This window comes from Dacryopinax primogenitus, assembly GCF_000292625.1.
Source record: "Dacryopinax primogenitus strain DJM-731 SS1 chromosome Unknown DACRYscaffold_3, whole genome shotgun sequence".
NCBI lineage: Eukaryota > Fungi > Basidiomycota > Dacrymycetes > Dacrymycetales > Dacrymycetaceae > Dacryopinax > Dacryopinax primogenitus.
The window spans coordinates 1,480,574-1,500,896 of NW_024467200.1; the positions used below are offsets into that span (position 1 = coordinate 1,480,574).

A 20,323-nucleotide genomic window follows, 5' to 3' on the forward strand; every position below is an offset into this window, starting at 1 on the left:
CTTGCACAGTTCATCATGAGGGAAGGTGGACCAATGAAATCACCGCGATTGACATTAACAAGACTTTGCATTGTGCCTGAGACGTAGTTTGTTACTACTTAACTACTATAACTAACAATCACTTGGGTCACCTGTGCCTAATGGGTTCATGGGATGCACTTTGGTGCTATAAGTCCGTACAGTGACAAGAAGAAAAATCACGAAGAAGGGTAACGTATGAACAGGAATATGTTTTTGTGGGTTGTAGAAAAATGACGTACCAATTGCGCATTCGAAATGTAGGATAGAGTGAAGCCAAGATCTGGAAACCGACAGATGAAAACACGAGACCCAAAACAAGAAAACAGAGACATAACAGGATACAATGCCCCAACCAATGGACCTTCCTTCCCGCCATCCACTCCACTTCCGTGCTCCTCCTAAGCAAGCATGATACACTCGGTGTTGATGTCCCTCATCACTTCTCTGAAGCATACTTCGTGGCCACGGCATTGCGACCGGCGGTGCCAGACCTCTTCCAGAACTTCAAGCAGCTTGGTGAACGTGCCGCATTCGCGGTCCAGGACGTTGTTCATCCTCCCACGAATGAAATCTTGTTGTGATGGGTCCTCGGTGAGCACACCCGCCATGAAGAACGGCAAGACGAGTGCGCGGTCAACAGGATGCTCATGCGTACTGGAGATGTCGCGCAGAGCATTGATAGTCTCTGCGACGGCTGTCCGGATCTCATCCACGCGTGGGCGCCAGCCGTTGACGACCGCCCAGAGATAGGCAGAAGCGGCTCCACGGAAGGCGTCGGAGACGAGGCGACGAAGCTGGGTGTCCTTGGATTCCATTGTCTGGGCCATGTACTGCTGCAGTGGTGTCTGGATTATACCGGTGGGAGGGATGGGGTACCCAGCTGAGAAGGGATTGTGCGTCTCGTGAGCTGGATGGGGGAAGAGCAAGGGAACGCTGGGCACAACTGTGTACCGGCCCGGCTTGATCTGGGCCTCGATGCGGGAGGCATCACGGCAAAGCGTTTGCAAGCTCATGGAAGCGTGGTGCTTCATCTTGCGCACCTCGAGCTCGGCGATTTCGGCGAAAGCGAACATGATCTCGGTGTCGCAGCCGACCATCTCACTCCTAGACGTGGATTAGTGCGAGTTAGCGGACAATGGCAATGGGTACGCACATGTCAAAGGGCATCTGGTGCCTGGGACCTTTAGACAGAGCCTGGAAATAATCAAGATACATTGGTCTCGATTTCTTCGAAATGGCACCGACGACATCCATCCAGAATGCCGACTTGACAACGTAGTCCATGATCCGGTCCCGCGCCATCAATGCAACAAGGGAGTGGGCATTGCCGTCGACGTTGATCTGTAGGCAGAACGCGCGGAGGATGGAGCGGTAGCGGAAGTATTCGATGTTCGGCTGACAAGCGGTGAACAGTGAGCAATCCAGCATGTGGACCGCGAGAACAGCCCGCTCGAGGGTGAGCTGAGGGGAAGAGAACAGCTGCTCTTTCGCTGCATACCAGTATACATTGCGTTGGTGCAAGATTTGCTCGCGCGTAGATACCGGAACAGTCTTGTCCTTGTTCAGTTGATGCAGCTGATGCACCAACGCGAGGCAGAGCATCGTTGTTGAAGAGCGGGGAAAGCGCTGGACGAGCTCGCGCACCACTTCCTGCTTGTGTTGGTCAGAACTGAGGACGTGCTGAAGGGGGAGGACCCGGGTCAAATAGTACCGAAAACACTGGACCTCCTGGGGGCTGAACTGAGAAACCTGGTTGACAGGTGAGACAGGCGTGATCGGAAGCGGCATCGGTGGGTTGAAGTCGTAGTAGGGCGAGAGAGGAGCACAAGTGCTGGCCGGAGTGATAACCTCTGGCATAACGTAGGTGTCGGGCGTGGACGCTGTCCCAGGAGAAAGTGGGCCATCCATGGTATGCAGGTTGACGAAAGCATCTTGCATTGGTCCGATAGGGCTCGACTGGTCCGAAGACAGCTCCTGGTCGAATTGCATGTCCGGAGCCCAGCCGCTGAGATCCAATGACATGTCATTGAACACTGAAGGGTCAAACTCTTCAGATGTTATCAGATCTAACTGGGCTGAGGGCTGAATGTGGTCCAGGGGAATGCTGGGGTACATGTTGGGATAATGAATTCCAAGCCCCGGATACATGCCAGTAAAGTCGCGTTGAATGTCCCACGAGGTTCCCCAACCGGGCTGCGCTGAGAAAAAGAGAGGTCATTTTTTTTTCCGCACAGGTAAATATATGCGCATACAAAATTCAATAGGCAGTGTTTCTTCCTCCGGGCCACGGAATGTGAGGTCGTTATTTGCGGCCACGTCGTCTTTCACCAGGACAGGCATCGGGGCTTCTTCCGCAGGCTCGTCGAAGTCGGGGAGGTCGTCGTCGAAAGGAGAACTGTCCCTTTCGGAGTGCTGAGTGCTGGCAGGAGTGCTGGAGGGTTCATTCATGAAGCCCAGGTCGTCGCTTTCTTCGTCGTCCGAGACAAGCTCGAACTCCTCGTCGTTGAGCGCGAGCTTGGGAGGGGAAACAAGGACGGGCGGCGAGGCAGTGCGTCGGTCGATCTTGGGCTTTATATCTTCTTCTTCCCTCTTTTGACCTTTGACTCTGCCTCGAGTAAGGAGGTCTTGCTTTATCTTCTTACGCTCGAGGACACTGGCCCCCTGTGGTATGGGAGTGAGAAGAAGGGTCCTGACGAACGCGTGGGGCACAAACTTACAGGTTGCCTCAGCCACGCGGGACGCTTGTCTCCCCAACCCAGGCACTGGATGTGAAGTCGCACGCAATCGATGCATTCCGAATCAGGATCGTCCGTTGAATGTCCTCCGCATTTCTGTGCGCAAGTTAATACACAACTTGCTTTAATCATGCGCATATATGTACCTTTCTGCGGACGCGGCACGTCCAGCATCCAGTTTTGGAGCGGCCTGTATCGTTTCGTTTCGTACGTGTACCAGTGGCGGCCTTCTTCGACTTCTTGGTCGCGTTGGATGACCGGGTTTTGCGTGCTGGAGAGCTGAGGGAAATGACGGAGGATGTAGGGGACGGTGCATCCGAGTCATCGAGTGCACCCTGCGCGGCGAGAGCATGCATCTTGGCGGTTGCGGCGACGTTGGCTTTACGTAGCAATCTCGGGCGGGACATGGTATTCGATGATGGGGAGGAGGAGGAGGGAGGGGGATGTCCGGGGGATAGATGTCACGGTGCACAAGAGGGACGAGGGGGGGGAGGTAATCAAGACGTTACTTAGGATATATAGACTCCCGGGTGAGGAGGGGCGTGTGGCCCTGAGGGGATTGCCCGATCTGGAGGGAGAAGGCAATGAGGACAGAGAATGGAGAGATGCATGGGTCCCGATGTCCAACTCCCGACTGGTGACTCTGGCGAACGCGAAGGCATAAGGGTGCAACCTGGCCGGCATCCCGGACGACATCTTTGACAGCTTCTTGTTTCCTCCCTTGGACATACGCCGCCATCATCAAATGATACCCTTCCTCGCGAGAAGGAGTACGTGAGTCCATCTTATTATTCTCGTCAACAGATGCATCTTCACCCGGCTGGTCCACACGTTCGGGGTCTGCCTGCCCCTGGACGGTACCCCAGGCATCCTTTCCGTTTACCCCTGACAAGTCAAGGGGGACAACGGAAGCCTTTCGGCCCCTTCCGAACAGAGCAAAACCGCACGTCAACATATTCAATTGCATCAAACTGTGACAAAAAAAAACTTGCAAACAGCTTGTTCGGTGTGTGCCTGCCTGTCCTAGATCTGGTAACGACCGCAATCTTGAACTGATTATCCACTATCGGCCCCCCGGGAGCCCGATAACGGATTTGTGGACGTACAGTGGCTGTATCTCCCCCGAACATCTGACCTGTGCTGGTAACATTCCAGAGGGAGGGCAGTGACCTCTCTCTTCCGGGTCACCGCTTGGCGGTTGGGTTTACAATCTCGGACCCTTGACCTGTGATGTCCAGCAAGTTCACCACCAGTTTCCCTCCCGTGCGGCGGGAATCTGAGCGAGCCTTGTCCTTTCCATTGTCTGGTGTCCAGCTTCAAAACAGCGCATAGCCTTGGTATTCTACGAAGAACTTGATATGCACACCACACACCGGGGCGACAAACCCTCCGAGCGGGTCAAGATCTCCCATCGTCGCCTTCCGTGACTTGCACAATTTGGGACAGACCCAAAGAAATAAACTGCGACGCGGTATGGAAGGTGACAACCGTGTCGTTCCACCCCCGCAAGGGAGACCCAGGCCTGCCAGCCAGCGCGCGACCAGGAACCGAACAGCAACCGACGAATGTGGGAAGGCGTACGCAGGCACCTCAAGCTCCGTCCGCCAAAAAGTTGCGCAAAAGACAACGTAACTTTGCTCTCTGCGGCAACCTTTGGTCAGCAAGCACGCCGCCGGATAACAAAGGAATGTCGTATGTTCGGAGGGCGATGATGACGCCCCGTGGCTTGTGTGGAAGCAGAAAGCAAATGCCACAGCGGGGTAGACCCTGGGCACGCACACATGGGAGGCAACTTTGCAGGCCACAACTCCCACCTCCCGGTCCCCTTGGGCCCGATCTCTGGGGCGACTATCTCAGGATTGATAGGGTTTCTAGCAATGCTCGGTCATAAATTCGGTGAAAAGCGGAGTGAAAAAGCTGACCGCCGGCTCACAGTGCTTCAGGAACCCACGGCGTTCCCGCGTGTCGAAGGACGGGTCTTAATCTGAGCCACATCGGATTGATGGATACGACAGCGCACTGTCCAGTCGCCAACGACTTTCGATCCTTACAATTTTCGCTGACGGTCGTGACGGCTCCACAACTCACGACGTTTCAAGGACTGAATGCAACAACTAGATTCTGCATCGGGATATGGCGACAATGCCCGGTCAAAACCGTGCCGCGGGCCGAAGAAGGGACGGGTCTCGGGTTTGCTGTGTACATTCCGGCGGAGACAAACGATGCCGACGTGTACAAAGCCGCTGGGCGTTTAAGCAAACCTGCGCTTCTTCTATGCCGAATTGGAACGTGTTCCACTACCCTGTCTGTCAACATCGGTGGCAGTACCCGCTTTCTGGTGGTCAAAACCCTTTTTAGGCGCTATGAGAATATGGTTGGTGTCCCGGGTTTCCAACAGTGATGCTTTCATTGATATTCGAGACATTATAGACGCCTTGGGAAATAGGCGCTGCAGTCGGAAAATGGATATATAGCAAGACCTGTGTTTATGACCTCAGTCTTCCTCCACTGCAGTCTACAGCTGTGCGCAAGCTGTCAGGTTGACAACCCGGAGCACTGCAAAAATATGCTGTAACCTGGGTCTGATGGATGATTCACGCTCGAACTTCTTTTGATGTCCCTGATTTGCTCGCCCTCTAGGGCATTACTCGCGGCTGGTTTGCAATCCGGGCGGTGGCTGCTGACTAGCGCCCGGCCGACTTACAGAGACGGCCACCCCGCCATATTGGGCGACCGGGGTTGAAAGGCCAAGTCCGCCAGGTGCGGGAGTGTGAGTGGTTTACCATCGACGAGGATATCTCATGATCATCCACGAACCCAGGCTCATTAAGGCATAGCGTGTCCCTATGAACTCAGCCGCGTTGGGGCTTATACGACAGGGATTCTGCCAGCCTCGGCTCACCCGGGCTTTCCCCGATATTCCCTAGCCGCATTCCAGCAAAACGTTGCGTTTCATGCGTCTCGAGGGCGATGACTAGGCTGCATCAGAAAAAGCACGGCTGGCACGGGTTACACGCTCGACATTACGCTGGTCGGATTTTCTTACGTGCGCAACACGAGGCTCGTCGACATGCCTATTTCGGAGGACCCCATAGACCGCACCCTGTCGACGACCTGGCTAGTGCTTCATTGAGGTTCCAGGACGGTTGGTGGCAACGGACGGGTGTTCTCGTGGCCTCGCACACACGGACGGAGGCAGATACGATGCTTGGCAGAAAGTTGGACGAAAGCCTCTGAGTGGAGCACATGGCCCCCGCCGCCAAGCCGGATACGCGTGGGTCTTTGTGCGACTCAGTGGCTCGGAGATCCAGTTCTCTGGTATGTGCGCATAGCTGCGCGCGAAGATGTGGGTGCAACATGATGTGATGCGATATGCGATGTGATGATGAGCAAGCAGGTCCCTGCTTTTGATGATACACACTGTATCATCCCCGGCGGAAAGCGGGCCAGATTTCGCGTCATTTTCTGATGGGATATATTTGGTCACTGGATGCCCATAAAGGCACCTGTTTAACAAGGTGGGAACGTGTTAAGCAGCTCGAAAATCGGCTTCGCGCTCCACTCCATCAGGCGAGTGTCGAACTCCATGGGGAAACGTGCCCACCGCGACCATCAGCCGGACTGCAGGTCCAACTTTGGCCAGGGTGCGTTGTAGAACTTGCGTCGTGAGCAGCGTGCTCACGGGTTTGCTAGGAATTCTTCTGGGTTAGGGGGAGTAACAGGTCTGTTTTATCCGAAACTAGTTCGGATCAGACAGGATACTCAAGCGAGAGCGACAGCCTGCCTATGGAATGCAGAGGGACCGCGGAAAGTAATATTCAAAGGATAAGACGAACGACCTTGTGACGACCGGAAAAGACGAACATGCAATTTGGGTAATTTTCTGATGGGCTTCGGTATAGGATCCGCTTGTCCCATTCTTGCGTGCCGATGGATTGATTTCTTGCACCTCGTCAGCCTTTCGACAGCAATTGAGTCTGCAGGACGCTCGTTCACAAACAGGAACTTCAACTATCACGTCCTTCAGGAAGCCGTACACTACCGGCCGCTGCCTTCGACAGGTGAGACAAACGACAGTGTCTCATTCGTGTTTTGTGCCTGGAAGAAGGGTCTGTGATAGTGTGCGAGCTCCTTTGCGTCCATTTCTGCCCGTTGACACCCTTGATAGATGTTCCCGATTGAGACATTTTTTGTAGATGGCCAGCCGATGACTGTTACGGCTGCACCTGCAGTAACCTCCATCCATCTACTCCTCGAAGACCCAGGCTCAGCATGCCTTTCAACACGCTTACGAGAGCGGAAGGCGAGAATGGCTAAGAGCCATCGACTCACATCCGACAAGATTTTTTTTTCTAAGCTCTACCACTTGGGGCAGGTGCTGTCTTCCTGAGAGGGGCGAAAGTGTAAGACGGTACCGTACGAGGGAACCTGTCGCCGCTCTAAGCCTGCTATATGAAAGCGCGAGCAGTTTGCACTCGATCTTTTGACAGCAAATATGGTGCTCAATGCGAAAAACGGTGTGAGTGCTTTTCAAAAACGATGCTGTAGCGCACTCATTTCCGCCCCAAAAACCAATCCATACCCAGCTATGAAGCTGAGAACGCAGGAATGAGAGGAACACCGCTCCCGGCCGCCCGTTCGAGCAGCGAAGACACCCAATCGTCGTATCATCTCTGAGAGTAGTTCAAGTTCGTTTTGCGATTCCGCCACTTTCGGGAGAGGGAGGGAGGAGAAGATGCTGAAACCTGCTGTTGTGAGTGAAACGATATACTTTAGATTACAGTGAAGACTGAGGCTGCACACAGATTGTTTCTGGTGTCTGAGCTGTTTATTGTGAGAGTCAGTTACATGAGTCAGAGGAGCTGGTCCGTCCCTGGGGAACACAGACATGGGTGGTTGTTCAGTAAGAAAGTGGTGCCACTCCGATAAGGCACTCTTCCCGCTTTGGTAATAATTGATTCAATTTGGGTTAGTAGGGCTATGGTTGGGGAATCATCCCACACTTCAGGGAGGTTGATCCTGTCCACAATAAGACATCATCTCACCTAACAAGCAAACACAAGCCGATGGGAACCGAGCATGTGGTGATCTAACCCAAGAGGTGTCCGAAATATCGGTCCGATGGGTGGTGTGCGAGAACTCGCTCGGAAAAGAGGGGAGAGATGGGGAAAGTCGGTAGAAATGCGGGAGTCAGCCTGTAGCTGAGCTATCAAAAGTCGGTATGCAATAATCGGAGCTCGGTGTCCGTCTAGTCAAGTCATGATAAGTCAAGTCAAATCCGCTAAGTCAAGTCAAATCAGCCTATCCAGCAAGGGGATAATCAGATCCGTATAAGTCTAACGGAAAGGGGCAGAATAAGCTCGATACAGGAGTTTCTGGAAACTACTTATACTAGCTACCAAAAACCGCACTCTATACTAATCTGGTCTCTGGATACCTCTCCTAGGCAGGCGTTGGCATGCCGAATATCCGTGTGGGTCAACCCCATTGCAGAGGAAACCTACAGTCGTCATGCCGAATATCCGGGTCGTCCCGTTGCATGGGAAACCTCGCAGTCATCATGCCGAATATCTGGGTAGGGTCAAGACTTGTTGCTGGGGTGCGTTGTCTGCATTAAGGGTCCGTAGTGCTGCGCAACGGTCTCTGAGGCCCGAAAATAACCGTGGGAATACCGGCCTGACACACCCCACCGGAGGAGGGGTTGTTCAGTGGACCGAGGAGGATGGCAGAAATTGATCGCTGTCGTTTACGGGGTAACTCTATGCCCACGCCCGTCCTATTCGCCTCCCTGCACAACGTCCATCCCTGACAGACTTTGCACACGATGAGCCAACCCCATCTACCAACGAATTCGTTAAACAGTATCTCAAGTCTGACCTACCCCCCACCAACGCAGAATTGTTCTCCTCGATGCTAGAATATCAACCAAAGATAGGCGAGCTGCGCTCTCAGTTCATCAAGCACAGCGGCCCCACGACCATCAATAAAGAATGTGCAGTGACACGGGACACCGTATACTTTCCTGACAAGAAAAACTCGAGGCCTTTCCTCCATGTGGCGATCATCTCGAACACCGACTATCTCATGGTTTGTGAGTTGCTCAGGCTCGGCGTTGACACCGAGATCGTCGACGACTACGGGAACTCTGCACTGCTCCTGGTTTTCCGATTTCTGTGCCAGAAAGGAAAGCACACGCCCGACATGTACGCCATGGTCAGCACGATGATGGGGATATTGTACCCTGACTATGCCTCAATGAACAAACGTCTTGTCGCCATCGCCAGATTCCTTCTCGAGCAGCATGCACAAGTGGATTTTCGAGGGAAGGACAATGCGACGCCGCTCTCGCTCGCCTACGAGTGGGGCCACACTGATTTGGTGAAGCTTCTCCTGAAGCATGGCGCAGATCCTACGTCCATCGTGCTTCAAGCCGCTGGAACAAACTCGCGAATCGATGAGTTGATGCAGATAGCCAAACGAGACTGGACTGGTTCAGCAACAAAGCCTCCTCGGTCGTGCCCGTGTTTCTCCGGAAAAACGCTGGCCGCCTGTCATCAAGCTCGAGACCACGCATATCCCTTAGATTTCCTGTGTCCATGTGGCAAAGGGATGTCATATGAGGACTGTTGCTTGCTTGTGGCCAGTAGGAACTGGGTGGAGCGTTGGGTTGAAGAAGACGGATACGCCTTTATCAAACCAGTGTTGATCGAGAGGCGATTCAGCGAAGACAGTCAGGAAGTGAAGCAGATTAGCCGTCAGCTCATTGCACGGCTCGAAGACTTGTGCAAGGAAGGATTCATTGATCCAAGCTTCTTGTCTGTGGTTCGTCATATCAAGAGCATTCCATTGTAGGTGTAATTGTTTCTGCCGTGCCAGATATTGAGTTTGGTCCTCATTCAGAAACACAAAAGAAGGGCTCGCTTCCATTGTCAATCAGGGCGACGTGATATGTGGAACTCAGCTGTCGATTACTACATCTTCGAAAGCGGTGATAAGAGGTCGGATTTCGAACTTTCAGCGCACTTGAAAGTGGGGCTTTCTGGAGGAGCACTGTTACGCAAGTGCGACGCAGGATGCGGCAAACGAGAACACATCGATGAACCAAAGATGATGAGATGCAGCCAGTGCAAAATGGTGGGTGATTGGATATTGCGAGAGAATTGCCAGCTGATGTCCTTGTTTAGGTTGTCTACTGTAGCACGAACTGTCAGGCTTCTCACTGGCAGAACCACAAAATGAATTGCGGGCCTCACTGCAAGGATCAGCAGCCGACTCCTGCTCAGGTCGCCTTCAAGAAATATGTGCTCGATGCAGAAAATCCGTCTCTCCCAAAGGAGGAGATCATGTTGCTCTTGTGCCCGAAATTTGGCATGCCGAGGTTGGCATATTGAGTTCGTGTGCTGGAGACATCAACGAAAGGTGTTCCTCACCCTGAGGACCCGATGGCCGTGCAGTCCAGCCTAGCCAACAGTCATTAACTTCATCCAATACAGTAGCTACGGTACCTCCTATGGTAGCTGTAAAATAATCAATGCAGATATTGTTGAATTATCATAGAGAATTCGAAGAATGGACAGAAGAAACCGCGACGGCGATTCACGGAGAAGAACGCGTTGGTCCCTATACCTCCACCTCCATCTAGGCGGTAGTCGCACATTCCTAAAAGGGCTTAATTCCAGCCCAGGTTTCACTCCTTGCTCAGCTCCACCATGTTCAGGCAAACCGTCTCTCGTGCTTCGGGGGCAGCGAGGAAGGGCATGGGGATGATGAGCAGGCGAGGAATGGCGAGCGACGCACCCAAGGAGGAGGTATGTGTCAAGCTGGCGACTGGAATGCACGGACCTGAAGGAAGATGCGCTGCAAACACAGTTGATGGAGACTGGACTGTACGACTTTCACGTCAAGCATGGAGCTAAGATGGTGCCTTTTGCCGGGTTCTCTATGCCCTTGAGCTATGGTAGCGTCGGACAAAGTATGTTACAGTCTATCTTCCCGGCGCATCTGCCTCACGCTGGCGTCTAGTTGCTGCACACAACCATGTTCGTAACTCAGTCGGTCTCTTCGATGTCGGTCACATGGTACAATCCTTGTGTGTCAGTTGCACCCACCTACTAGACAGCTCTGATCTTGCAGTACAGTATCCGCGGCCCCAGCGCTCCGGCTTTCCTCGAATGGATCACTCCCTCGGGTTTCGCCTCGCTCCCGCATTTCTCGTCACAGCTCTCAGTGATCCTCAACGATCGCGGTGGGATTATCGACGACAACGTCATCTGCAGGCACGATGACACCACGTACTACGTTGTCACGAATGCAGGTCGAAGGGTAGAGGATCTCGCGTGGCTCAAGGAGAAGATTGAGCAGTGGAATGAATCCAGGGCAGATAAGGTCGAGATGGAGGTGCTCGAGAACCAAGGCCTGGTTGCCTTGCAAGGTAAGAGTCGAAACACCTGCCAATTCTCTACAATGCTTACATGTCTCAAGGGCCGGAGGCGCCGTCCGTCCTGCAGAAGCTCACACCGTACGATCTCACCCAGTTACACTTCGGCAAATCGACGTATGCCGACATCGCGGGTGTCCGATGCCACGTTGCTCGTGGCGGTTACACAGGGGAGGACGGCTTTGAGGTTCGTCTATATTTTTCCCGCCAGTGATCATCTCCACTCACATGAAGTAGATTTCTATCCCAAAAGAGCATACGGTCAGCATCACGGAGACACTGCTGCAGGGTCCGGTACAGATGACCGGTCTCGGTGCCCGTGACAGTTTACGGTTGGAGGCAGGCATGTGCTTGTATGGGCATGACCTGAATGAGGATATATCTCCCATCGAGGCCGCGCTTGCTTGGGTTATCCGTGCGTCTTTGCCCTTCTGTATGCAGTCATCCACTAAGCACTGCTCCAGCGAAATCCCGGCGCGAGAAGGGCGAGTTCATCGGCTCTGGTACGGTGCTCGAGCAGTTGAAGGATGGACCCATCAAGCGGCGGGTAGGATTAATCATTGACGATGCGCCAGCGCGGGAGGGCGCTGAGATTTTCAGCGACACACAGGAGCCCATTGGTGCGTTATACATTTTCTTTTCTTTGCTCTAGATTCTATCGTTTCTTACATTCATTCAGGTGTTGTCACATCCGGCATTCCATCCCCAACCTTGGGCAAGAACATCGCCATGGGTTATGTCAAGTCCGGTTTCCACAAGAAGGGCACCTCCGTCCTCGTCCAAGTGCGGAACAAGACGCGCAAAGCCACCATCACCCCCATGCCGTTCGTGCCAACCAAATACTACCGTAGCCCAGGCGCCTAGTCGCCATAGGCACAGTCAACCTGTACCTAGAAGGGATACGTTGACGGCTTATCGTCCTCGAATATGACCCCCTGGGCAATTTGCTCGGCGTGCGCGCGGTCGAGCATAGCGAGAACTGCGTCCTTGTAGTGGGACTTGCCCTTGTACCTGTTGATAGAGGTTCAACACCTGATCCAAACTGCAATTGGATTACTTACTGCGCAACATCATCTGGCCAGCTGCGAATCGCAGATGCCATTCTTCCTGGGATACCCGGCTCCTGCGCCAGCTTGTTCTAAAGACATTCTGAGAACCGTTCGCCGTTAGAGCAAAGTGACACGCACAACAGGTTCTAAGATCGTCTTGATGCAGAAGAGCGCTGCGCCGCTCCTTGGGAGCCTCCTCAGTGCTTGCCTTTCACTCCTGAAGTACACCTCTTCTGGTCCGTTTGCCGGTGCAGGCTTCTGGAAACCCTTAAATCCGTCGCCCAGCTCGTTCGGATCCAGCCCGCGCCACGTCACATCTTCGTCCCCCAGCCCTCGTTCTGCCTAAGCCAGACTGCCGCCCAGTTGGAACGAGTAATTATGTCGCACTACTAGCTTGTCGACAGGAAGGCGCTGGAAGTAGCGGTGAATGGATAGATGTAGCCGGGACGCGTATTGGGGTACATAACCGCTGACATGGATCTCTTCGAGAGGCATGCCGACTAAAATCATCGTTAGGTCCGAGTGTCAAAACATACGAGACACATACACTTCTCGTCTGGGCGCCATGATCCGGCAACACAGACAGAACCAGCCTGGAAATAGTAACACCCATCTTCGCCTTCGACCATGACAACGATATCGTCCGATGTTCTGCGGCTATATCAGCCTAAGCTTCCCCGTCGAACTGTTTAATACATACATCTGTCCAACAACCCAAATTGGGTCATCCTTTGAGAGATCGTACTTGGCCCTAATAGGGATGATCTCGAGCTTGCTGATTTGACCTTCCTTGTACCAACCATAGTCACCTTTCTCATACGGAAGCCGCTCTACATGATAGATGTGCGGATAACGACGCGCCATGTACTCTGCGACCTCATACATTGCTTCCCTCGCTACGGATCGGCCAAATCAGAAGATCATAACATGGCATGAAAGCATAGTCATACCTCCTGCAGCGCCGCCTGGCACACCAGGGCGAGGCGGCATCGTACGAACGACTTTCTCGCCACGATTCTGAGCACGCGCAGCCTTGATAGCATGCCATTCCCCGAATCGATTATCGAGCTCTAGCCAGCCGGGCCATTCAAGCGACTTGATGCCCATCGTTACACTTCATCGAACTGAGCGATTGTCAACATCAACCATGCAGATGCGTACTGATAAGCTCCCCATTTGAATGGACGATACGGTATAGGGAGAGTCTTGTTGAAGTCATAATCCAGGAGCGGCTCAAACTTGGGGAAGTCAAATGGAATAGGCGCCCTTTCTAACCCAATGACATGAGCGCTTGGAGAGGGATTGGTCAACGGCTCTAGTTACCACCAAATGTCCTCTCCGCCTCGGTCCTGCCGGAGGGCTTGTCTGATTTCACATCCTGTGTGGTTGGTTTTGTTGCCGTCCACGCAAAGGCCCGATAACAGAGGTACAGGCCCAATGCCGACAGGAAGGCCAACGCTGAAATATCAAGCACAGAAAGGTTCATAATGGACAATAGAGAGCGGCAAGCCAACAATTCCTGCACCCCACCCGTATCAATCCCACACTCAGAAGACTGAAGAAATATAAGAAGTCGAGAAGGTCGTGCACCGATGATCGTCCGAATAAAAGAAGAGGATTCTGCTTCCTCCTCAAGGGCTTTATCTCCCATCTCGCGCAACGGAGTAATGGCGCCTCCGTTCATTGCTGGCGGCAACTCTGGCAGTCGGTCAAAAGCAACAGGTCCTCCTCCCAGACGGTCGTATTCAAGCGTCTCTCGTCGCGAGCTATCGTCGACGCCAGACGTGGATGATGACGAAATGCCAGATGGGAACTATGAAGTTCGCCAAGACTCTGATGCTGAGAGCGAAGAAGACGATGGACGCGAATGGCAATTCGACAATGAGAACATGGGCGAGTTCATAGACAATGAAGGCAATAAGTGGTAGGTTTCGTCTTGTTGGATCGGGATGCAAAAGAAGTATTTGACATATAGAATATGTAGGTATCAGGCATGTCAACAGTATTGATCTGGTACTTGGGTCATCCTCTCATACAATATTCAGGTCACTTGGTACGATTGGCGGAGCAAAAAGACCGGTCTGCAGTCGACATGGGTGAACTCGAGCCAGTTCAGAGAATCTGCGCCGCGGGCTGTGATGAATCATGAGAATAAACACAGGCGGGATCGGCTCGACATAGCCGCCAAATCGACTTCTATCATATTATCTGAAGTTTGTTCTCGCGTTTGGCACTCCATCGAGAATAGGGAGCACAAGGCTGCTCTAATGGAGAAACTGGATACTGCGCCTTTCTACGATCCTGAAGAGATCTGGGCTGATTTGCCACAATCAAATGAGAATGCCGTCGACCAAGCCCCTGCTTCAAGCGCAAGCACGACAAGGACCCCAGGGCCAGTTTCGAGTGCGGCAAACCGACAAACTGGGTCGCGTGCCAGAAGACGTCGAGTGTACTCGAATAATGGGACGAAGGCCAAATTTGAGGGGCGAGCTGCCACTCCCGAAGGCATGCCATACCCGGTTCGCACACACAAGTATAAAGATATCACTGCGAGGCGTCCTGCTGAATCCACATTGGCGGCAGTTCCTGATACTCCTATACGATTTCGAACCTCCCGTCTGCCTGGCGAGGTGGATCCATTTGCGGCTGAAAATGAGGTGATTTCGTTGGGCGATTCGATCGATTCCGATGAGGATCACCTGGACATCTCGGAACAAAATAATAATGCGGAGGACGAAGGCATGGACATTGACGTGCCCGACGAAGACGGTATCCGCAGGGGCAACCGCCGAAAGCCCCAACATTCGGCGGTCCCAATTTTGAAGACAACCCGACGGGACTCGAACTCGTCTCACGAGATGTCACCCCATCATTTCCGTCCAGCGGGTCCCAGAGCCGAACTCCAGCCTGAGTGGGACAAGAAGACAGTGAGAGCGAAGGCTGCCAAGATTGTGATCTGCGGAAAGAATGTGCGTGACAGGGAGAGTATACCGGACGTCCCGCTGCGTTTTGTTTACATGGAGAATGATTACATATAGTACGCCTTCATTCGCCTCGGCGAACATGATTCTAATGAGCCTGCTTTAGCTCAGCATCGACATACGACATCGATCCCAAGCATCTTGCGGAAGACGACTTCTCAGTTTGCCATCATGGCACCGACTGCAAAAATCCACCAGAGGGCGATTGCTGTATTCGTAGAAAGCGCAACATGGACGCATCATTGGCGTACGATAATCAGGGACGGTGGCGATTCAAGATTGACAAGTTCGTCAAAGTTTTGGAGTGCAATAGGGTAAGTGGGTTTGCCAAACTTCGAGATTGAGCCTGAGCCCTCCAAGTTCTGCGAGTGTGATAAGAAGATTTGCCCCCACTCTGTCTCACAGCGACCACGGCAGCACGTAATTGAGCTTTTTGACACTGGCGTCTACGGATGGGGTGTTCGCACTCCGAAAGATCTACCCCGTGGCACCATTCTGGGGATCTTTACTGGTGAATTGATGTAAGCGGGGTCCACTGGTATCTGAGCTTACTGATTCGCCATTTCTTTCCTCAGAACTCGCGCAATTGCTGAGGATAGGGAAGCCGCAAGTTCCGATTCATCGTACATTTTCGACCTGGATCATGATGAAGGGGAGGATGATGATACTAATACCTCAGGGTGGTCAGTAGACGCGCGAGAGTGTGGAAATTGGACTCGATTCATCAAGTGAGAGTGACACTTGGAAGTACCAAACCTCACGACTGACGAAGTTCATCAGCCATTCATGCTCACCCAATCTGGAGACGTACACGGTGCAATTCGATGCACCCTACATGGTAAGCCCCAAGTCTTTTCTCATTGTAGTCCTTTGGAACCTTACACATCCCCTTGCATAGAGCGAGCACCCTGGAAAGCTAGTGTTTGTCACGAGCAAGTCAATCGACGCCGGAACCGAGCTGACGCTTGATTACTATCCTCAATATGACCCTAGAATTGGTCGTCCGCCTGGTCGTAAATCATGCCATTGCAGAGAGAGGAACTGCAGGGGCTGGCGCTGAAGGGGCGAGTGTTGGTATGCTGATATTGATGATTGTCCGAGCCTCAGCCTGAAGAGAGGGGCAGAAGCAGTGTACCCTATGATGACATATTGTTATAACGATTCTAGACGTTACTGGATGATGATTAGAGAAAGTAAGCAGTGCGGGTGAGTATGGAATGATATTCGATTACGCTCAGATTTTGGACGGCGCTCATCGAGGACCCCTGAACATGCCGCCTAGTTGCCCATGAGAATCTCCATATTACATATAATTTGTGAGGGTCCGGAATCAAATAGGTGCGGCAGTGCAAAAGTCTGAATATATATCTGTTTCATCATTTGTGACTTTTTTTTCTGCTTCAAAGCATCACCAAAGCGCAATGTAACATGTTTACATAGCTGTCATTAGAGGTGTATAAGTAACCATTAATATTATCGAAGGTACTTAGAAGTCCCCGGAATTGCTTCCTTTTTGTGGCTGTGCGAGCGTACCCGTGTGATCAGCCCCGGAATCAATGACAGCATATGAATTGGTGGTACTAATATTAATACAATCATATATTTACTGCTGCATAAATTATTTTCCTTTGAGTCCCTTGGCTCTGTGTTTCTGAGCACCACGGAAGCAAATCAGCTTCTGCTTAGAGGCTTTTGGTGGGATGCAAGAGGGGTCTATATGCACCTGAGTCTTTTTGGGTCTTCCACATGTATGTGGCAGAGGCAATGCTCGCCCCTGCCACACTTTTGTGATGTGACAGACTGATTTTCTCATCCAGCTTAAATCCAGCATGACCACAGTCCAAGACCCAAAGGGTCTCTCACTGCACTTGGTCTTGCCCACGTGTCTGCTGATGAACATGAACCTTTGGCACACCCCACACTTCCACACAAGGAATGACCACAAATGCCATAGTATTATTGTGTGTCACTTTTTAAAAATATGTACAAGTTGAAGTATTTACACAAGCACATGACCAAAGGCATGGCTGCCCTCAACCAGCCATGAGGGCAAGTTGTGGGTTGGGAGCGCTGAGATCCCACCCAACAATGCATGTGCATGATCTGCTACTTGGTCCATTGCTGCTTGGGCAGTTAGCTTCTTGTGCTTGCCTGCATGCTTGGCAGAGGCACCATCTATGTTAAGAGGTTGGGCAAGTACATGATCATGTACCTCCTCCAGTTCAGCTGCAGTGTGTTTGTTCTTCTTCCACTTGGGCATGGGCCCTTCACAAGCATGCTCTTCTGCCCAGCAAGCATGATCAGACTCAGTCATGGAATGGAAGAAGCAGGAGCCATTGGCAAGTGCATCCTGTACCTTCTGCAGGTTGCGTAGCATGGTGATGTATGACAGGTTGACCAAGGTTGGCAATGGCCAACCTTGTAACATGATGTTGTGCCAATCCTCAATATTGCAGCCAAAGTTCTTGTATGACATGGCCAAGGAGCTGAGGCTGGTGATCTTGTCTGCATGAGCATTAATTCCACCATCATCCCTTGACTAGACTGAGATACTCATGAAGTGACTCAGTCAAGACCAAGTAAATGTGAGCCTTGACTTCATTTACCTTGTTGTTGACCATGTCTGCAGCTCCTATGTCCAAGTTCATAAGCTTGAATCCCATGCCATCTCAGAAGTCACCCAGACCTTGTGACCCTCTGCTTGCGCAATATGCTTCCAAGCCCAAGGCAATGTGCAAGACAGGGCACCCCATTACTTCTTCAAAAAACTGCTTGCACAAGTCATCTCCAAAGAAATAGGGCTTGGCATAGTCCTTGATGGTGCCGTGAACTACAAATCCACAGGCATGACCACCTGTTCAAGTACTGAAGGCACCTGCCTGGTGGCTCTTGAGCATGGGCCCATGAACAAGAACCAGGAAGATGCACCTGCTTCTCCAAAGAGTCTTGAACATGAACAGTATCTGCCAGGCATGCCTTTGCAGGTAGATGCACTTGGCAGCATGCCTTCTCATGCTTGGCCATAACTGCATGCTCTGTGGACAAGGCAGCTTTGGGGTGGGCACGAAGCAACTCGACTTTGGCATTGATGATGGGCTTGTTCTCTCCAAGAGCCCAATAAAAGGTTTGACCTGGAACAAGGTCAAGAAGCAATTCCAAGCACTTGTAACTAGATGAAAGGATGTACCTTTCGAACGGGCCTCTTCTGCAAGGACATGCTTCACTGCATTGTACAAGTTCACTCAATGCTTGGTATTGAAATATCCTGCTTTTCTTCCCTTCATGTTTCCATTCAAGATTTCCTTGTTTATGCCTGTCTCCAGGATGATTTTGTCAAGCATTTGTTCCCATGCTTGCTCAGCAACATCAAGCATCTCGCTTGCCTTCTCATGTTGCATGCAATTTACATTGTGCATGATCTTGCATTGTGACCACTCCTTCTTGCTTGGTGCCACCATGCTCATGCAGGGCCAAGGAATCCAAGCAAAAGATGTTCAAGATGAAGAAAGCAGGGCAAGTAAGTACAAGAGAGGGGATCAAGGTCAAGTCATGGAGGGTGAAGAAGGTCAGCCACATTCCTTAACTACACATGTATGCTTGTGCTTGGTCACATGCATCAACATGGTTTGTATTCATTGACATGTGCTATAAGAACTCATGACAAGGTTTGTACTACATGACAAAACAATATTGGAACTTAATCTTGAGCATGTGCAGGCTCATGCTACTATAATCAGACTAATGGGCATGCAGGAGGCCATGCTCACAAGGAAGGATGGGAGACAGGAATGGAACGGGAGCATGCAAGGGCCATGCAGGAGTAGTGGATGTGGTGGGTGAAGTACTTGTGCTAGAAGATGCCGTTGGCCCGGTCCATGAGCTGATCCTTGCACATGACCAGGAAGATGGCCTTCCAGTAGATGGAGGAGATCTTGTTCTCCATCTTCTCAGTCCAAGTGTTGGGGTGGTCAAAGTTGTATAAGATCTGCAGCTCCCACTCGATCTCATCATAGCAGGCCCTGCCCAAGTCCTTTGCCATGTCAATCATTGTCTGCTTTGTCTTGTAGGGCAGTTCATGCATCATAGCAAAGCCAGCATCATCACTTGGACAGAGGAAGACCAAGCACTTGAAGGAGTTCATGGGGCCAGGCATGATAACCAGTCCATGAGCAGATGTATGCACCAGACACCTCATCTTGTCCACATCAATGATGTTCACGGGCAAGGACAAGGAGTCGGTGGTGCGAGGCGTCATGGTGATGGCCAAGGGAGAGGGGGAGAGGGCAAAAGAGTCAGAGCTTTTCACTCGGCCAAACCATGACTCATGGGTATGTTCATGGGCGTCATCAAACAGGAATGAGAAGTCAAAGCAGTGGGCATGGCTACGGCCTTGCCCTTATTCTTGGCCATGGCAGAGGGCATGCTCAAGATTCTGGGGAGGGCTTTCTGTGGCTCACACCACTCCTGGTACGCCTTGGCATATGCAACAATAGGATTGTCATCCAGCAAGACCTTGCAATCATCCAAGGGGAGCACGTGCTCCTTGACCTTGGTGCAGGGCAAGATGGGCTTCTGGGGAATGGCAGAGCCTGTTGCCCTGGCCCTGTCAACAGCATGGTTCCAGTCATCAAGGAGGTCCTTGTTCATGCGCTTGATGTTGGCCATGTGCTTGGCCTGGTCCATGAGGTCTGCCTTGATTGAGACATGCCCATGTACTCAATCATGCTTTTTGGTCAAGGTATAAATGAGACATCCAATAGCTTTCCTTGATGTCCTGCACAAATGATAGTATATAAATTCTTGATCTATTCTGCAAGTGACACGTTTGTAAAGACTTCATTCAGGTGCTTGTACTTGTCAAGTAAATCACCATTGATTTCCCCAGAATCAAGTTCTTCCACATCCTTGACATCTTCCCAAGCATCTTCTTCCACGATGGGCAATGTGAAGGCCTCTGGGACTGTGTTAGGGCAACACAGGCTGACTAAGTCTGCTCACCTAAGAGTGCCAAGAGTCTAAGCAGGCAACAAGGAAGTGGAGTAGACCTGATGACTAAGACTTATCTACAGTATAGGTACCTGTGGATGATCTTAAGAGACC

The 20,323-nt window shown here is 51.8% G+C and overlaps 6 protein-coding genes across 6 annotated transcripts; 3 read left to right on the forward strand and 3 right to left on the reverse strand.

The window, feature by feature from the left end:
- Positions 1–169: 169 nt before the first annotated feature.
- DACRYDRAFT_114347 (uncharacterized protein) lies at positions 170–3,163 on the reverse strand (the record flags this gene model as incomplete). The annotated part of the gene is made up of 5 exons (XM_040769803.1): positions 170–1,125; positions 1,175–2,219; positions 2,274–2,682; positions 2,739–2,852; positions 2,903–3,163. 5 exons carry the CDS (start codon positions 3,161–3,163, stop codon positions 420–422), a joined length of 2,535 nt encoding a protein of 844 aa, XP_040631955.1. The 3' UTR covers positions 170–419.
- Positions 3,164–5,417: 2,254 nt separating this feature from the next.
- Positions 5,418–7,800, reverse strand: DACRYDRAFT_20609 (uncharacterized protein). The gene is made up of 8 exons (XM_040772002.1): positions 7,562–7,800; positions 7,343–7,509; positions 6,925–7,275; positions 6,536–6,877; positions 6,450–6,478; positions 6,154–6,400; positions 5,578–6,102; positions 5,418–5,526 (listed from the first exon to the last, which is right to left on the reverse strand). Exons 4-6 carry the CDS (start codon positions 6,672–6,674, stop codon positions 6,323–6,325), a joined length of 246 nt encoding a protein of 81 aa, XP_040631956.1. The 5' UTR covers positions 6,675–6,877; positions 6,925–7,275; positions 7,343–7,509; positions 7,562–7,800; the 3' UTR covers positions 5,418–5,526; positions 5,578–6,102; positions 6,154–6,322.
- A 1,185-nt stretch (positions 7,801–8,985) lies between these two features.
- On the forward strand, positions 8,986–9,703 carry DACRYDRAFT_20611 (uncharacterized protein). The gene is made up of 2 exons (XM_040772003.1): positions 8,986–9,608; positions 9,657–9,703. The coding sequence occupies exon 1, from the start codon at positions 9,012–9,014 to the stop codon at positions 9,606–9,608; it is 597 nt and encodes a 198-aa protein (XP_040631957.1). The 5' UTR covers positions 8,986–9,011; the 3' UTR covers positions 9,657–9,703.
- Positions 9,704–10,426: 723 nt separating this feature from the next.
- Positions 10,427–13,827, forward strand: DACRYDRAFT_20612 (glycine cleavage system T protein). The gene is made up of 15 exons (XM_040772004.1): positions 10,427–10,564; positions 10,626–10,728; positions 10,779–10,845; positions 10,895–11,187; positions 11,238–11,380; positions 11,431–11,608; positions 11,658–11,813; positions 11,873–12,204; positions 12,255–12,331; positions 12,381–12,742; positions 12,790–12,893; positions 12,943–13,138; positions 13,193–13,356; positions 13,404–13,512; positions 13,566–13,827. Exons 1-8 carry the CDS (start codon positions 10,466–10,468, stop codon positions 12,055–12,057), a joined length of 1,224 nt encoding a protein of 407 aa, XP_040631958.1. The 5' UTR covers positions 10,427–10,465; the 3' UTR covers positions 12,058–12,204; positions 12,255–12,331; positions 12,381–12,742; positions 12,790–12,893; positions 12,943–13,138; positions 13,193–13,356; positions 13,404–13,512; positions 13,566–13,827.
- An 82-nt stretch (positions 13,828–13,909) lies between these two features.
- On the forward strand, positions 13,910–16,400 carry DACRYDRAFT_114350 (SET domain-containing protein; the record flags this gene model as incomplete). The annotated part of the gene is made up of 8 exons (XM_040769804.1): positions 13,910–14,166; positions 14,234–14,255; positions 14,288–15,279; positions 15,330–15,537; positions 15,584–15,744; positions 15,799–15,951; positions 16,004–16,061; positions 16,122–16,400. 8 exons carry the CDS (start codon positions 13,910–13,912, stop codon positions 16,281–16,283), a joined length of 2,013 nt encoding a protein of 670 aa, XP_040631959.1. The 3' UTR covers positions 16,284–16,400.
- Positions 16,401–19,073: 2,673 nt separating this feature from the next.
- On the reverse strand, positions 19,074–19,906 carry DACRYDRAFT_14144 (uncharacterized protein; the record flags this gene model as incomplete). The annotated part of the gene is made up of 2 exons (XM_040771017.1): positions 19,074–19,544; positions 19,610–19,906. 2 exons carry the CDS (start codon positions 19,904–19,906, stop codon positions 19,074–19,076), a joined length of 768 nt encoding a protein of 255 aa, XP_040631960.1.
- Positions 19,907–20,323: the final 417 nt, after the last annotated feature.

What these genes read in the sequence shown, in the direction of transcription:
- DACRYDRAFT_20609 (XM_040772002.1), bottom strand. Translation starts at nt 6,674, where the DNA reads ATGGGACAAGCGGATCCTATACCGAAGCCCATCAGAAAATTACCCAAA. An exon ending in CTCTGCATTCCATAGGCAGG is followed by an intron (nt 6,479 to 6,535) that starts CTGTCGCTCTCG and finishes GATAAAACAGAC; the next exon opens with CTGTTACTCCCCCTAACCCA. An exon ending in CCCCTAACCCAGAAGAATTC is followed by an intron (nt 6,401 to 6,449) that starts CTAGCAAACCCG and finishes TCTACAACGCAC; the next exon opens with CCTGGCCAAAGTTGGACCTG.
- DACRYDRAFT_20612 (XM_040772004.1), top strand. Translation starts at nt 10,466, where the DNA reads ATGTTCAGGCAAACCGTCTCTCGTGCTTCGGGGGCAGCGAGGAAGGGC. An exon ending in GCGACGCACCCAAGGAGGAG is followed by an intron (nt 10,565 to 10,625) that starts GTATGTGTCAAG and finishes CTGCAAACACAG; the next exon opens with TTGATGGAGACTGGACTGTA. An exon ending in AGGCCTGGTTGCCTTGCAAG is followed by an intron (nt 11,188 to 11,237) that starts GTAAGAGTCGAA and finishes ACATGTCTCAAG; the next exon opens with GGCCGGAGGCGCCGTCCGTC.
- DACRYDRAFT_20611 (XM_040772003.1), top strand. Translation starts at nt 9,012, where the DNA reads ATGAACAAACGTCTTGTCGCCATCGCCAGATTCCTTCTCGAGCAGCAT.